Source organism: Henckelia pumila, chromosome 2, assembly GCF_033568475.1.
Source record: "Henckelia pumila isolate YLH828 chromosome 2, ASM3356847v2, whole genome shotgun sequence".
NCBI classification, from domain to species: domain Eukaryota; kingdom Viridiplantae; phylum Streptophyta; class Magnoliopsida; order Lamiales; family Gesneriaceae; genus Henckelia; species Henckelia pumila.
The window spans coordinates 173230497-173248593 of NC_133121.1; the positions used below are offsets into that span (position 1 = coordinate 173230497).

Below are 18097 nucleotides of genomic sequence, written 5' to 3' on the forward strand. Positions count from 1 at the left end.
CGATTCATTGATCTGCTACCTTATAGTCTCCATATCATTGATAGTGATGCGCCCAAGTATGATATCTTTCTGCAAGGCTTGAATCAGGATATCTATTCACAGGTTGTTGTCTGTGATGATCCAACATCTTACGAGACTCTAGTTAATCGGTGCTGTCAAGTGGAGAACAACAACAAATGGGCACTATTGATAATGTCAGGACATTCTAGTGGATCTCTTGGCCCTAGGGCTCAATCTGTTGTGCAGTCTGGTACTACGTCTTCTTTGAAAGAGTGGGTTCCCGGTTAGCCAACTTGTGGCTAAGGGCTTTTGTGACTCTATGTATAAACAATCTTTGTTTAATATAATTTATATTCATTAATGGCATTTTCTTTGTCTTTCTTCATATTGTTATATTGTGATATACTATTGATGTTTTGATAAAGACCTTGAATATATTATAGTGTAAGTAAGATGAGATAGTGAATAAAGAGAGATCACTATTATGAAACACATCTTATAGTCACTGTATATTCTAAACAGTTCCTAGTCAATTGAGCCGTCCGCTAATAAGGATAAGGATCGCTCGAGATTGAGACTAGCATTTGTGATGCCAAGTACCACGTTTTATTGGTAATGGACATGAAGATGTTCAAAGCATGCAAATGGATATTCATATGATGAATGATCGAACTACCCTATTCGGACTTTCTAAGTGGTTATCACTTATCGAGTGGATAAAGTCCACGGTTTTGGTTGTACACCATTAGTCCTTACTACTTGAAACATCATTGAGACTCTATATGCTAGTACTGTACTTTGACTCGTTTACCGACTCTATTGGGGTCATCAGGTGTCGGGATTGGGTACAGTTACGACACATATAGGAGTCGATGCTTTGTTATCAAGGATTCACCACATACTTGAGAGTGTGGATATCCTATGTGATCTGAGGAGATATTAGTGTGACGAATCTCTGGCCAGAGTACATGATGTGTTTTAGGTTACTCGGTTTTCCTAGTAACACATGCAATGTCACTATTTGATCTTCAAGATGTAATGCATAGTTATCGAATCTCGAACGACTCTCGATGCACCAATGGTTGTTGATTTGATTGGGATATATGGATGAAGGGACCGTACTGTACGCTAACCAAAATCTACTGGTTCTTGCAGGCACTATGTAAGGTCCAAATCCACTAAACTCACTTACGATGATTTTTAAATAATTTTTATGGTTTTATGCCATAAATTATTTAAGTTATGATTTAATGATTATGGTTTCATGATATAATTATTTTATGTTTAACGCTTTCAATTAAGTTTATGATTTCAGGGCGAGTTTGATTCTGGATTCATGGAACGAGACTAACCTATGCACGAGATCGTAAGAAATATTATTACGAGAATTTCAAGTATAATATTCATATGTTTATATTGTACGAACCAAGAAAGGAAATATTATCAGCTCGAGTCGAGACGTGTTGGGCTGACTGCGTTTTAGTAGCCGACACACATTACGTATTGAATTTTGATTATTGCACTCAACCACCACTTACCCCATCATCAATTTCTTGTCTCCTTGACTTATTCATTCCTTCACTTCACGTTTCCTTCATCACTTTCTGATTCCTTCTTCTTCTTGGTTCATCAATCGATTTCTTCAAGATCTTCACCATCCAAGTTCCAAATCTCGTTCGTGCCATGGTTAGCTTGTTGCCAAAAAATCCGGATCAACTCCATCTTCATTTCAAGGCAAGTTTTTCAACTATTATTTTAAGGTTTTGAAACCCATTCAAGATTATAATTATTTTTATATGAAAATATGTATGTTGAGATATGTATGCATGATTTTCAAGAATTTCAAGAGCATGAAGTTTAGATTTTAAGGGTTTGAAGAGCATGTTATGTGATAGTATGAAATCGTGAAGTATACGTCGTTCTTGTCATGTTCTTGAATTTGATTCAAGAGCTACATGTTTCATCTAAGTTTTTATGTGTTCTTGAAGTTTCAAGGGATGTTTTATTTAAAGGATATAGCTGGAGGAGTAGAAAATATCATATTTTGAATTATTGAATTAGTTTGAGTGAATGTTTTGAAATATTACTTATGTTGGATTGTTCCGGATTAGCGGCACTTGTTACTATTTTGAAAATCAAAATTAGTGTGCTGATCCAAATGATATGAGGCCAATTGTATTTGAAAAACAACTTATTTATATACAACTTTCATGTTTTGATTTTTGTCAAAATCATTTTGGAAGATTGGTCAAAATCATCCCAAAGTGTGTCGAGTGTTTTGATTTCCCGGCAGTGACATATCTGGGGAGAATGAGCATAACTTTTTACTGCAAATTCCAATTAAGGTGAAGTTTTCGGCATTAGAAATTCAAGATCATGGGCTAAAACTTTCATGTTTACCACGTTTCCGAATTCCGAATGAAAAATAGAGTTTAAGAATGAACAAGCAGACCCATCAGCAGGGTATGCGTGCCCGCGCCCGAAAAGTAGCGCCCCCGCGCATGGCCTTCTGATTTGAAGCTTTATTTATGTTATTTTGGGGTCCTAAATTCATGGTTATGATCTTTAAAGGCTTATAAAGTATATTTAAGAATTCTTATGCAAAAAGTTTCAAGTTTTAAGTCAAGAACGACTTACGTGGATCGATTACGTTATGTGACGCATGTACATGTCTATGTTTCATTCATGAAACCTATGTTCAATATGAAAGTATGATTTTTATCACTTATGACGTGCATGAACTTATCGAGTAAAGTTTAATGTTAATGAAATGAAAGTTATGATAAAAATTACGATGATATGATGATGCTTCATAAGAAAATGATATGTTATAATGATATGATGATGAAATGAAAGATGATGAAGCATGAATGAATAATTTTATGATGAAGCATGAAGATATGATATGTTGATGCATGAAAATATTTTGATGTTTTATGTGTCTTTGTGGTGGCAATACGAGACTGGTACTCAAGTTTGGGCTTCGGAGGGACCTTTCCAAATATGGCTCAATGTACGGGTTAGGTCCTCCGGGATGAGCTCCGGAGGGGCCTCCGAAAATGAAAGAATGTTACGAGGCATAATGCCATATGATTGTTGATCAACAAGAAAAGATGAATGTGCCCATTATGACGGTTGCCACAATTTCGCATAATTCGTCACCAAATGATAAGTTTATGTTATGTTATGTTATGTTATGTTATGTTATGTTACGTTTAATTGATAATTGAAATCTCATGATTTTTACTTCATACTCTTGCTGAGTCTTTAGACTCACTATACTTGAATGGTGCAGGTAATGAGGAAGACATTTATGCATATGTCGACGAGTTCAATGCCGGACATGAAGAAGAGCAAGGAGTCGGACCGGCGGGCGATGCATGAGTGTGTTATGTGATGAGTGTGTTACATACTGAGTATGTTTGTGTCAAGTTAATGAACTAAATGTTGTTAGGTTGATTGAATAAAATACGCTTTAATTGTTTCAAATTGTTATGATTTTGTTTGTAAACTATTTTGAAATGTTTTTAAGTAAGGTTTGATGTATGCATACATCTTTCAAAAAAAAAATTTCCGCACAGTGTTTTATGGTCATGTTAGTTTGGTAACATCTTCATCGGTTGAGGGCGTTACAGTTTGGTATCAGAGCAGTTCGCTCTGGGTTTTCTTAAAACACTCATGCATACTCGCCACGACTACAATGCTTCGTCTTCATGTCTGTAAGTTATGATGTTTATTCGATCATGTGTATGATAATGCGATGAGATAATGTATGCATGTTACATGTTAAAGTATATTTACGTATTGAATTGTGACTGAGCGGTGTGGATAATATTGGACTTTAGGACTATGGCATCACGTAGGGGAAATAACACCAACGCCAACGCCAATGCCGCTAACAACAACCATAATGATTGCGGGCCAGATAGTGAGAACAATCAAAACAACCAGTTTTTGACGGGATTAACTGCTCTGCTTCAAGAGCATAGTCGTGCTCAGGGAGCTCAAATCCAACAGTTGCTTCAAGCCCAGACAGCTAATGCCGGAAATAACCATCCTGCGGCTAATCAAAACCCTATCTACAAAAGGTTCTTAGATTTGGGACCACTTGAGTTCAAAGGAGAGACTGATCCTTTGATTGCGGAACAATGGTTCCAAGCTATGGAGACTGCTTTTGAATTCATGCAGATCACGGATGCGGATAGATTGAGATGTGCTACCTATATGTTCCGTGATGACGCTCGTGTTTGGTGGAATGGAGCCAAAGCAGCGTTGAACCTAACCACCCTTACTTGGAATGGATTCAAGGATGTGTTCTACGGCAAATATTTCACGGTGAGCACCCGAAACAGGTTGGCTAGAGAGTTTTTGGAGATCCGTCAAGGAAACATGTCAATTGCGGAGTATGTAAAGAAGTTTGAAAGGGGAAGATACTTTGTACCGATGATTTCTGGTGATCCTGCTGAAGAGTTGAAACATTTCACAGAAGGATTGAATACTTTCATCAGAAAGGATGTTAGACTAAGTGGAGCGAAAAATTACAAAGATGCGGTGGATCAGGCCATGCTGTCCGAAAAGGACAGAAACGACATTATCAAAGAGTCACAAGCAAAAAGATCTAGTTATCAGAATCGGGACCAACAAGGAAATGCTAACAGAAAGAGACCGTACCAAGCCCCACCCCAACACCGACCATACCAACAGTAGCAGCATCGACCTCAGGGGCAGAAACAATTGGCTCTACCATCACCAAAACCGGCGATTGCACCAACAGCTTGTCAAAAATGTGGAAAACTTCACTCAGGTCAATGCATGGCAGGGACTGGAGTATGTTTCCTTTGCAAAAAGCCAGGGCACTATCGAAAAGATTGCCCTCAATCCAAAGAACAAGTAAGAGGACGAGTTTTTGCAATGGCACATGAGCAAGTGGATCCGAATACAGCTATAGTTACAGGTATGATTAATGTTTCCAGTAATCCCGCTCATGTCTTAATTGATACTGGAGCTACACATTCATTCATATCTATTGAATTTGTTAATAAATCGGGTTTAGTACCGGATAAGTCAATATCGAGATTTAGTATATCCTTGCCTTCAGGGGAAGAATTGAGTAGTGATTTGATCATCAGAGGATGCAGTATACAGATGCAAGGTCATGAGTTGTATGCTGATCTTATTATCCTCAAAATGTCGGACTTTGACGTGATATTTGGTATGGATTGGTTGTCTTGTTACGAGGCTACCATAGACTGTAAACGGAGGACAATTTCCTTGAAAACTAAGGATGGAGAAACGTTTCTATTCCATGCCACACCGAAAAATAATTCGTCTCTTTTAATTTCAATAGGTAAGGCATGTCAACTGTTGAATAAAGGATGTGCAGGTTTCCTCGCAAGTGTCACTTGCGACCAAGAATTACCTCGATCGAAACTTGAAGACATCGAGGTAGTGAGAGATTTCCCAAAAGTATTTCCTGATGATATTACAGGATTACCTCCAGCTAGGGAGGTAGAATTTGGGATTGAATTAATGCCCGGAACCCAACCAGCTTCCAAAGCACCATACAGATTAGCACCGACTGAAATGAAAGAATTGAAGGAGCAACTACAAGAGCTACTCAATAAAGGCTTTATTAGACCGAGTATATCGCCTTGGGGTGCACTGGTATTGTTTGTCAAGAAGAAAGATGGGTCTATGAGACTGTGCATCGATTATAGAAAGCTGAATCGAGTAACAGTGAAGAACAAATATCCACTGCCAAGGATTGATGATTTGTTTGATCAGTTACAAGGGGCAGTAGTATTCTCCAAGATCGATTTGAGATCAGATTATCACCAATTGAAGGTGAAAGATGAAGATATTCATAAGACGGCTTTCAGGACTCGTTATGGCCACTACGAGTTTTTAGTCATGCCATTTGGAGTTACCAATGCACCGGCAGTATTCATGGATCTTATGAACAGAGTGTTTCAACCTTTCTTAGATCAGTTTTTCATAGTATTCATAGATGACATACTGATTTACTCTCGTAGTTCAGATGAGCATCTTCAGCATCTAACTACAGTATTGCAGATTCTGAAAGAAAAACAATTGTTTGCTAAGTTCAGTAAGTGTGAATTTTTGGCTGGAACAGATTGCATTTTTGGGTCACATAGTTTCGGCTAAGGGAATAGAGGTTGATCCAGCAAAGATAGAAGCAATTAAAAATTGGGTTACTCCAAAGAATGCTACAGAGATACGGAGTTTCTTGGGATTAGCGGGTTACTATAGGAGATTCATTCAGGATTTCTCCAAGATAGCGCTGCCACTAACGTCATTAACTCGCAAAAGTGTGAAGTTTGAATGGTCTAATCAATGTGAGAAAAGCTTTTTAGTGTTAAAGAAAAAGTTGATGACAGCACCAGTACTAGCCATACCAGAAGGAACAGGTCGATTCGTAATTTATACAGATGCTTCCAAGAGTGGATTAGGGGCTGTCTTGATGCAAGATGGAAAGGTGATAGCATATGCTTCACGACAGTTGAAGATTCATGAAAAGAATTACCCTACCCATGACCTTGAATTGGCAGCAGTTGTCTTCGCACTCAAACTATGGAGACATTACCTTTATGGTGAGAAGTGTCAGATTTTCACTGATCATAAGAGTTTGAAGTACTTCTTCACCCAGAAGGAGTTGAACATGAGGCAGAGAAGATGGCTCGAATTGGTGAAAGATTATGACTATGATATTAGCTACCATCCGGGTAAAGCTAATGTAGTAGCAGATGCTTTGAGTCGTAAATCTGCAACCTTGAACAGAATGACAACTCAACAAGAGTTGATTGCAGATTTTGAACGACTCAGATTGGAAGTAGTTGAGCCGATGGAAGTTTGTGCCCTATCAGCCTTAACAATGGTTCCATGTTTTCTCGACAAGATTCGAACAGGTCAGGCTTCAGACCAGCAATTATTAACTTGGAAACTTAAAGATGAAGCTAAAGGGGTTGCATTGTATACAGTGAAGGATGGGATCGTGCATCACAAAGGGCGAAAGTGGGTACTAGCAGTAGATTCACTGAGGGAAGATGTGATGACTGAGGCTCACACTGTACCATATTCTATTCATCCAGGGAGTACAAATATGTTCAAGGATTTACAGATGCTATACTGATGGCCAGGTATGAAGAAAGACATCGTTAAGTTTGTTAGCTAATGTTTGACATGTCAACAGGTCAAAGTTGAACATCAAAGGCCAGCAGGACTTCTGAAACCATTACACATTCCCACTTGGAAATGGGAAGATGTCACCATGGACTTTGTGATTGGACTGCCAATTACACAACGAAGAATGAATTCAATATGGATAATAGTTGACAGGTTGACGAAGTCAGCTCACTTTTTACCAGTTAGAAACAACTTCTCGATGAATCAATATGCAGAGTTGTATATTCGAGAGGTAGTTAGATTGCATGGAGTTCCAGCAAGGATAGTCTCTGACAGGGATCCAAGGTTCACATCAAACTTTTGGAAGAGTCTACATCATGTATTGGGGACAAAGTTAGCCTTCAGTACAGCTTTTCATCCACAAACAGATGGACAATCTGAGCGAGTGATTCAGATACTGGAAGATTTACTTAGGGCTTGCATGATTGACTTCGGAGGAAATTGGGAATCGAAGTTTCCTTTAGTGGAGTTCACATATAACAATAGTTAACAAGCTACTATTGGAATGGCTCCTTATGAGGCTTTGTATGGGAGGAAGTGTAGGACTACATTGCATTGGGATGAAGTTGGAGAAAGAGCTATATTGGGGCCAGAAATAGTGCAACAGACAATCAACTTGATAGCAAAAGTCAAGGACAGAATGTTGACAGCACAGAGTCGACAGAAAAGCTACGCTGATAAGAGGCATAGAGACTTGGAGTTTCAGGTAGGTGATCATGTGTTCTTGAAAGTGTCACCTTGGAAAGGAGTTTTGAGATTTGGGAAGAAAGGAAAGCTGAGCCCGAGATATATAGGACCTTTCGAGATCCTAGACAAGGTTGGAGCAAGAGCTTATCGATTAGCATTGCCTCCAAATCTAGAAGTAGTACACGACGTCTTCCATGTCTCGATGTTGAGGAAGTATATCTCAAATCCTTCCCATGTCATTCGTCATAAACCAGTTCAGTGGACGCCAGACTTGTCATATGAAGAGGTACCTATCCAAATTTTGGATACACAAGTCCGAAAGTTGAGAAACAAAGAGATCAAGATGGTAAAGGTCTTATGGCACAATCAATTAGTGGAAGAGGCTACTTGGGAGACCGAACAAGATATGCATAGCCGATACCCAAAATTATTTAGTGAGTCGAATTTCGAGGACAAAATTCTTTTAAGGAGGGTAGAGTTGTAAGGTCCAAATCCACTAAACTCACTTACGATGATTTTTAAATAATTTTTATGGTTTTATGCCATAAATTATTTAAGTAATGATTTAATGATTATGGTTTCATGATATAATTATTTTATGTTTAACGCTTTCAATTAAGTTTATGATTTCAGGGCGAGTTTGATTCTGGATTCATGGAACGAGACTAACCTATGCACGAGATCGTAAGAAATATTATTACGAGAATTTCAAGTATAATATTCACATGTTTATAATGTACGAACCAAGAAAGGAAATATTATCAGCCCGAGTCGAGATGTGTTGGGCTGACTGCGTTTTAGTAGCCGACACACATTACGTATTGAATTTTGATTATTGCACTCAACCATCACTTACCCCATCATCAATGCATGTCTCCTTGACTTATTCATTCCTTCACTTCACGTTTCCTTCATCACTTTCTGCTTCCTTCTTCTTCTTGGTTCATCAATCGATTTCTTCAAGATCTTCACCATCCAAGTTCCAAATCTCGTTCGTGCCGTGGTTAGCTTGTTGCCAAAAAATCCGGATCAACTCCATCTTCATTTCAAGGCAAGTTTTTCAACTATTATTTTAAGGTTTTGAAACCCATTCAAGATTATAATTATTTTTATATGAAAATATGTATGTTGAGATATGTATGCATGATTTTCAAGAATTTCAAGAGCATGAAGTTTAGATTTTAAGGGTTTGAAGAGCATGTTATGTGATAGTATGAAATCGTGAAGTATATGTCGTTCTTGTCATGTTCTTGAATTTGATTCAAGAGCTACATGTTTCATCTAAGTTTTTATGTGTTCTTGAAGTTTCAAGGGATGTTTTATTTAAAGGATATAGCTGGAGGAGTAGAAAATATCATATTTTGAATTATTGAATTAGTTTGAGTGAAAGTTTTGAAATGTTACTTATGTTGGATTGTTCCGGATTAGCGGCACTTGTTACTATTTTGAAGATCAAAATTAGTGTATTGATCCAAATGATATGAGGCATATTGTATTTGAAAAATAACTTATTTATCTCATGTTTTGAGTTTTGTCAAAATCATTTTGGAAGATTGGTCAAAATCATCCCAAAGTGTGTCGAGTGTTTTGATTTCTCGGCAGTGACACATCTGGGGAGAATGAGCATAACTTTTTACTGAAAAAATTCCAATTTAGGTGAAATTTTTGGCATTAGAAAGCCAAGATCAAGGGCTAAAACTTTTATGTTTACCACTTTTCCGAATTTTGACTGCAAAAAAGAGTTTAAGAATGAACAAGCAGACCCATCAGCAGGGTATGCGCTCCCGCGCCCGAAAAGTAGCACCCCCGCGCATGCCCTTCTGATTTGAAGCTTTATTTATGTTATTTTGGGGTCCTAAATTCATGGTTATGATCTTTAAAGGCTTATAAAGTATATTTAAGAATTCTTATGCAAAAAGTTTCAAGTTTTAAGTCAAGAACGACTTACGTGGATCGATTACATTATGTGACGCATGTACATGTCTATGTTTCATTCATGAAACCTATGTTCAATACGAAAGTATGATTTTTATCACTTATGACGTGCATGAAGTTATCGAGTAAAGTTTAATGTTAATGAAATGAAAGTTATGACAGAAATTACGATGATATGATGATGCTTCATAAGAAAATGATATGTTATAATGATATGATGATGAAATGAAAGATGATGAAGCATGAATGAATAATTTTATGATGAAGAATGAAGATATGATATGTTGATGCATGAAAATGTTTTGATGTTTTATGTGTCTTTGTGGTGGCAATACGGGACTGGTACTCCGGTTTGGGCTCCGGAGGGACCTTTCCAAATATGGCTCAATGTACGGGTTAGGTCCTCCGGGATGAGCTCCGGAGTGGCCTCCGAAAATGAAAGAATGTTACGAGGCGTAATGCCATATGATTTTTGATCAACAAGAAAAGATGAATGTGCCCATTATGACGGTTGCCACAATTTCGCATAATTCGTCACCAAATGATAAGTTTATGTTATGTTATGTTATGTTACGTTTAATTGATAATTGAAATCTCATGATTTTTACTGCATACTCTTGCTGAGTCTTTAGACTCACTATACTTGAATGGTGCAGATAATGAGGAAGACATTTATGCATATGTCGATGAGTTCAATGCCGGACATGAAGAAGAGCAAGGAGTCGGACCGGCGGGCGATGCATGAGTGTGTTATGTGATGAGTGTGTTACGTACTGAGTATGTTTGTGTCAAGTTAATGAACTAAATGTTGTTAGGTTGTTTGAAGAAAATACGTTTTAATTGTTTCAAATTGTTAAGATTTGGTTTGTAAACTATTTTGAAATGTTTTTAAGTAAGGTTTGATGAATGCATACATCTTTCAAAAATTTTCTTTTCCGCACAGTGTTTTATGGTCATGTTAGTTTGGTAACATCTTCATCGGTTGAGGGCGTTACACACTATCAGTGATACCTAGGGATTCATGGGGCGATGTTGCTAGACACTCTTACCATGATTCGTTGGGCAAGTCGGAAATTGTTGTTCCGAGTCACAAGGAGTTGTGAGCCCACGGCTAGCTGTATCCCTGAACCATTGAGGGTCACACAAGTAATGGATTACTAAACCCCGTTGAGATAGTTAAATTTAAAGAGTTAAATTTAATGAAAGAGAAGTTGGACTTCTTAACTAAAAGGGAGTGGAATTTCCTAAAATGACATAGGGATGGGCATTTTTGAAAATCACTGAATTCGGATTCAGAAAAATTATCTTGACTTTAAAAGGTGCAAAAATGGTTTCTGTGCACATTGGTTAAATCGGTTTATCAATCGGATTCATGATGAATTTTATATTAATTTCTATAATAACGGGCTTGGTTTGTGGGGCTTAAGTTATGGATTGTAGGCCCTAAGGAGTTAGAGTTCTAATATAATCATAACTTAATCTAGTCTAGAAATTATCTATAAATATATGAGTAGTGTTCGAAAATCATAAGCATTCCATCTTGCAATTTTTGAAAATCACTCATAATATTCAAGGGGAATTTTCGAATTCCTCTGTCCCTTTAGAGAAAATTCGGTCTGTGATTTTTGTGAAAAATTACATTCCGAATTAACAGATCAAATCTGTTTATTCTTTTCGATAAACATCTGATTGATTTCTAGTGCAATCAATCAGAGGGTTTCTGTTTTCTGTTCGTGGACCTGATTCCAGAGATTGATCGTGAAGCTATCGGTTCTCGGGATATACAAGAAGAGCAGATTAAATTCTGTTGGTGTCCATAATCAAGCCGTTGCTTGAATAGGTAAAAATTTAATTGTGATTTTATTTTTACTTGCATAATTTAATCGTAAAGTTTTGATACCCATGATATGGAATCGTTCCATATCGAAAAATAAAAATTTTTAAACTTCCGCTGCATCGGGTATCAATTCTTAATTGATCTGAACATGTTTTTCCAACATTCTTATACTACTACTTTTTTTTGGTTCTCGTGGTTCACAAGGTATGTTTCGGTTTGGAAAGAAGAAGAAGAAAGATGAGTTTTGCAGTCATTGTGGTGGGAAGCATTCTGCAGCTTCTTGTAGGAAGGCTTTTGGTGCATGTTATATTTTTGGTGAGCAGGGACATCTGCGTAGAGATTGTCCTCAGCGTATGGGTGCTGCGAGTGGATCGGGATCCCAAATGGGATCTCAGGCATCTACTCATCCACGTCAGCAGCCAGCACCACCTAGTTCTTCTATTTTCCGTCCACACATGCAAGGGTTTGCTCTGTCTCAGGAGCAGGATACTGAGGGAAACGATCGCATTTTGGCAGGTACCTTTCTTTTATGTGGTATTCCTGCACTTGTTTTAATTGATACTGAAGCATCGCATTCCTTTATTTCTAGTAGCTTTGTTAAGAGACATAGATTACCATTTGTATCAATAGACTTGGATTTAGTTGTATCTATTCCGCTGGAGCAGGAGGTAGTAACTAAGGATCTAGTGATGGGTCGTCTTCTAGAGTTTGAGGGTCATGTGTTATCGGCTAATTTTATGATCCTAAAGATGGCAGATTTTGATTGTATTTTGGGAATAGATTTGCTGACTTTGTATCACGCTACTATGGATTGCTATCAGCGTCTGGTACAGTTTCATCCGGATGAGGGTGACAGCTGGTACATGTATGGTGAGGGAGCACGACCTTCGATGCCACTTGTATCAGCTCTGAAGGCATGTCATATCTTAGAGTCAGGTGGAGAGGGCTACCTCATTTATGCAGTTGATATGTCCATGTGTAGTAAGGGTATTGATCAGTTACCGATTGTCAGCGTGTTTTCTGATGTATTCCTTGATGGGATTCCTCGTTTTCCTCCGGTTCGAGAGGTTGAATTTGGTATTGATCTAGTACCAGGAACAACTCCTATATCCAGAGCACTTTATCATCTGGCACCATCAGAGATGAGGAAATTGAAATAGCAGTTGCAGGATCTTCTTGATAAGGGATATATTCGTCCGAGTGTTTCACCATGGGGAGCACCTGTGTTGTTCATCAAGAAGAAGGATGGATCGATGCAATTATTTATTGATTACAGGCAGCTGAATCGTGTCACCATCAAGAATAAGTATCCTTTGCCACGAATTGATGATCTTTTCGATCAATTACAGGTTACTTCTATTTATTCCAAGATAGATCTGAGATCTGGATACCAACAGATGTGGGTACGAGACTCCAATATCTCAATGACTTCTTTTAGGACCAAATACGGACATTATGAATTTCTAGTGATGCCATTTGGTTTGACTAATGTGTTAGAGTAGGTGCCCATAAGGCCAACTGTTGGAAGGACATTATTGACTCTATGTAGAAACAATGTTTATTCAATACAATTTATCTTCTGTATATGGCAATCTTTATCTCTATACCCATGCAAGCTGTATTGATAAAGATCTTGAATATACTATAGTACATGAAAGATGAGATATCATTGGATGATAGTCATGAAACACATATTTATTCCACTGTATATTCTAAACATAGTTCATAGTCGATTAAGCCACCCAAAAGAAGGATAAGGGTCACTTGAGATTGAGACTATCATCTGTGATGTGGAGTATCATGTTTCATTGGTAATGGACATAAGATGTCCGAAGCTTATATGTGGTGACACATAGGATGTGTTCATTGAACTACCCTCGTAGGACTTTCTAAGTGGTTATCAGTTTTCGAGTGGATGAAGTCCTGATTATGGTTGTACACCACTATTCCTTATGACCTGAGACAACACTAGGCTCTGTGTACTAATACTGCACATTGATCAGTTTACTGGCTCCAGGAGAGCACCACAGTGGCATGGTTGGATGTAGCTATGACATACATGGGAGTCAGTGGTTGTAGTCGGAAATTCACCGCACATTTATGAAATGTGGATATCCTATATTATCTGAGGAAATGATAGTGTATTCAGTCTCTGGCCAGAGCATGATATATGTTTTAGGGAAATGGTTTCTCTAGTTGCATATACGATATCACTATGCATTATCCAAGAAGATATAATATAGTTATCGAATCAAAGGCAACTCTCGATATACCAATGGTTGCTGATTCGATCAGGATATATGAGATGAAGGGACTGTACTGTACGTTAACCATAATCGACTGGTTCTTGCAGGCACTATCAGTGATACCTAGGAAATCATGGGGTTGTGCTACTTAAATATTTTACCATGATTCGATGGGTCAAATCAAATATGAGTTCTGACATTCTTATGATCAAAGAGTTGATGCAATGAATGAGGCTAATAAGGGTAAGCCAACATAAAGGAAAATGTCCTGAATCGCAAAGAGTTGTGAACCCACGGCTAGCTGTATCCCTGAACCATTGAGGGTCACACAAGTATTGGTTTTCTTGTTCCCGTTGAGATAATAAATTCAAAAAGTTGAATTTATGATAAACAAATTTGACTGGATTGATAGATAAGCTTATAAATGGTTTATAAGAGCTTATAGAAATTTTAGAGCAAAATTAATTAAAAGAGTTTAATTAATTTTTCCGAGTTGGACTTGGATTTAAAGGACCAATAATATATATACATATATATATATATATACTATATATATATATATGGATATATAATATATATTTATATTGGTGGGACCTTTGTTTATAATATATATATATATATAATTTTTATATATATTATATTATAATATTAAAAGAAAGAGGGGAAATTAAATGTGTGTCTGCCAATTTGGCCGACACCACATTTAATTGATTGAATCAATTGATTGAATTGATAAAAGGAAGAGGAGCTGCTTCTTTGACATGATCATCGTCTGCTCTAATTCTTCGTTGCTTATCAGATCTCTCCCTCTTCGCTCTCAAATAATTCGTCCAGTCAAGTAGAATATTAATTGAAGAATTGATACGATCAATTTTTCATTTCAATGCAAATTTCTTCTTCTTCTTAAGTGCGATTTAGAAGAGGAACAGGAAATACGGTCGTGGACTTGATTCGGAGATAGAAGAAAGGAGAAAATCCAGTTGATTGTTCGTAGGGATATACAACAAGAGCTATTTTGATTTTTGAAATAGTTGAAGTCCAATGAATTTGTTCACCAAAGGTATAATTTTATAAACTCCCTATGAAGGTTATTTAAACCATACGAGTGTCAAAACATATTTTGAATGTCAAAATAAATTTTTTTAAACTTCCGCTGCCTCTTGGGCACGAGAGATCCGGTATCCCAACAGTGGTATCAGAGCCGGGTTCTCTATATCGTATGGTTAACTTCATGTTGAGTATTTTTTATTTTTAACCACATAAAAAAATTCAAAAAAATCGCAATGCCTTAATATTATTATTTTTTATAATTTAAAAGTATATATATATATATAAGGATATATAATTATTATTATTATATATGTGTTTAAATTTAAACATATATATATATATATGTATGCGATACATGTATATATATATGGAAATATAATAATTATTATTATATATATGTTTAAATTAATAATAATATTATTAATATATATGGTGGGCACAACCATTCACTTGAATTGCAATTTGGAATTGATTTTTGGAATTCGTTATTAATATTGGGCCATACTTCACCTGCCCATATTAATTGATGCCCGAATGGTTCGGGTAGTCAAAATATCGGGCTGCCCGAAAGTGTTTCGGGCAGTCCTAATAGTAGGTTCGAAAAGGTTTTGGATCCGATGCTATTTTAAAATTATGAATATTTTCTTATGAAATAAATAATTGGAATGTGATTATAATTATTTATAGTAAAAGAGTTTTACAAAAAAATAAATTATTATTGAATTAATTAGAAATTAAATAAAATAGTTTATTTAATTTATTAATTTATTTAATAATTATGGCGGTTAGTAATAAAATTACAAGATACATGACTTGATGGATTATATAATATATGATATTATTATTTCGTGGATAATCGAGAGTCATGACCAATGTGCTAGGTGAATGCTAGGATTTATTTATCATTCGATTTTGTAATAATGAATTATCATTGCATAATGAGCTTGTGCTATAGCTCAATTCCCACCCCTTGTGATGTATCCCTTTATGTGCCATGTAATTTTAATGTATGACATTAGAATTAATGGGAGCTCAAAGGCTGGAGATGATGATCAAGTTTGAAAATCGGTGATGTGTAAAATAAATGATACAATGTAATAGGATTGCATTGCATACCTGCATTACCTAGGGTACGAACTAGATCCTTGCCTCGGTAAAACAAGGATCGACATAGCTCTCGGTGATCGATCTTCCTAAATATTTGTGATATATATGCGATATATATAATAATTCATTATGTGTGTTATACGATAACAAAATTACATGAATCCGGCAAACATACTACAAACATGGCACTTTTTTTTAAAATGTTCAAAAGATGAGATAAATTTCAAAAATTAAAATCCCTTATTTTGAATATGATTCAAAATTTATATCAAAACCGTTAAAGGGAAAATTAAATTTTTTAATGATTCCTACCTTCCATCAATAGTGGTTGCATGAACGCTACCCATGGTCAGGTCTGGCTCATATTATTGGGAAGGCCTGCACATCAGAAAGTTGTGACTTTCACTGACATACGTGATGTGAGTTAGGTGGAACTCCCATTACTTCGGCTCATATTATTGGGGGATCTTATGGGACCGTCCATAGTAACTCGACATTGATGGGTCGGTTTGACATGAAATTTATATGAGGCGTCATATTATTGGGCTCATATATGATCATGAGGCGAATAACATGAAGGTTACATTGGATGTAATTGGAAACTACCTTTGGGAATTGAGATCGACTGATATTATTCAGGGATCAAAATTAGCCAGTTGGACTTCATGTTCTCACTGAGGAAATACGATTTCCCGTTTTCATTAAAGGGTTGTGAAAATGTCAAAACAGTAGGAGGGTAATTCATAAAATAAAAGACCATATTTTATGTCTTATTAAATTGATTAAAATAATAAGTAACATTTTATCTGTTTCTAATTTCAGTAAAATATTTTGAATATGGCTCATCGCAATCCACTATTTGTTATCCTCGATACCAACAAACTTACTGGACCAAATTACTCCGATTGGCTAAGAAACCTAAAAATCGTACTCGCGTCGGAAAAGTTAACATATGTACTAACAAAAGCACCTCCAAAAGAGGCAGCTAAGGACATCAACCCTGATGAGCTGAAGAAGCTTGAGACGTGTGGGACCATGATCTTAAAGCCAAGTTCTATATGTTGGCTTCAATGTCAAATGAACTACAAAGGAGATTTGATGATGCTGTGAATGCTGCTAGCATTCACTTACACCTACAAGATTTGTATGGTGCACAAACAAGAGCTGAAAGGTTCACAACCGTAAAGGCACTCATGACTACACGTATGCGAGAAGGGACTTCGGTTCATGAGCATGGTGCCCGCATGATTGGGTACATTGAGCAGTTGGTAAGCATAGACATGGTACTTCCCCATGAGCTTTTAGTTGACTTCCTGCTATTGTCTTTACCAGATTCATTTGATGGATTTGTGGTAAACTTCGACATGAATAAGATTGAGGCAACCCTTGAATAATTGGTCAAGATGCTTACTTCATTTGAATCAACCATGAAAAAGGAGAAACTGGTTCTCCTAGTTGGCTCTTTGTCTCGTGCGAAGAAATGTCCTAAAGGAAAGGGCAAGAAACGTTCTGCCATAACCCGAAAAAACAAACCCAACAAGAAGCGTTTGTTGAACGCTCCCAAATCCAACAAGAAAGACGATGTTTGCTATCATTGCAAACAGCAAGGGCATTGGATGCAAAACTATAGGTATTACCTAGCTCAGAAACTTTCTGAAAAAGGTATATTCTACATTGAAGTAAACGTTTCAATCAATTCTTCTTCTTGGGTATTAGATACCGGATGTGGTTCTCATCTATGCAATGATTTGCAGGTGATGACAAGAAGCAAGAGGCTCCGAGAATGTGAGACTTTCTTGAGATTGGGATATGGAGCAAGAGTTGCTGCAAAAGCCATTGGAGATGTTTAATTATTGTTGAATAATAATTTCAAGTTGTGTTTGAAAGATGTTTTATTTGTCCCCGATCTTGTAAAGAACATCATTTCCATTACTATGCTAGATAGATATGGATTCACTTGTATTTTTGCGAAAGGGTTTTGTAAAATATAATAGAATGAATGTTTGGTTGCAAATGGGAAATTGAAAAACGA

At 36.7% G+C, this 18097-nt stretch overlaps 2 protein-coding genes across 2 annotated transcripts; both read left to right on the forward strand.

Moving 5' to 3' along the window:
- The first annotated feature begins 3849 nt into the window (after window positions 1-3849).
- LOC140878961 (uncharacterized) lies at window positions 3850-4707 on the forward strand. Its single transcript, XM_073282589.1, has one exon. It carries the CDS (start codon window positions 3850-3852, stop codon window positions 4705-4707), a length of 858 nt encoding a protein of 285 aa, XP_073138690.1.
- A 12428-nt stretch (window positions 4708-17135) lies between these two features.
- Window positions 17136-17459, forward strand: LOC140878962 (uncharacterized). The gene has a single exon (XM_073282590.1). It carries the CDS (start codon window positions 17136-17138, stop codon window positions 17457-17459), a length of 324 nt encoding a protein of 107 aa, XP_073138691.1.
- The last annotated feature ends 638 nt before the right edge of the window (window positions 17460-18097 follow it).

Coding starts and splice junctions, on each gene's coding strand:
- LOC140878961 (XM_073282589.1), top strand. CDS start 3,850: ATGGCATCACGTAGGGGAAATAACACCAACGCCAACGCCAATGCCGCT.
- LOC140878962 (XM_073282590.1), top strand. CDS start 17,136: ATGTCAAATGAACTACAAAGGAGATTTGATGATGCTGTGAATGCTGCT.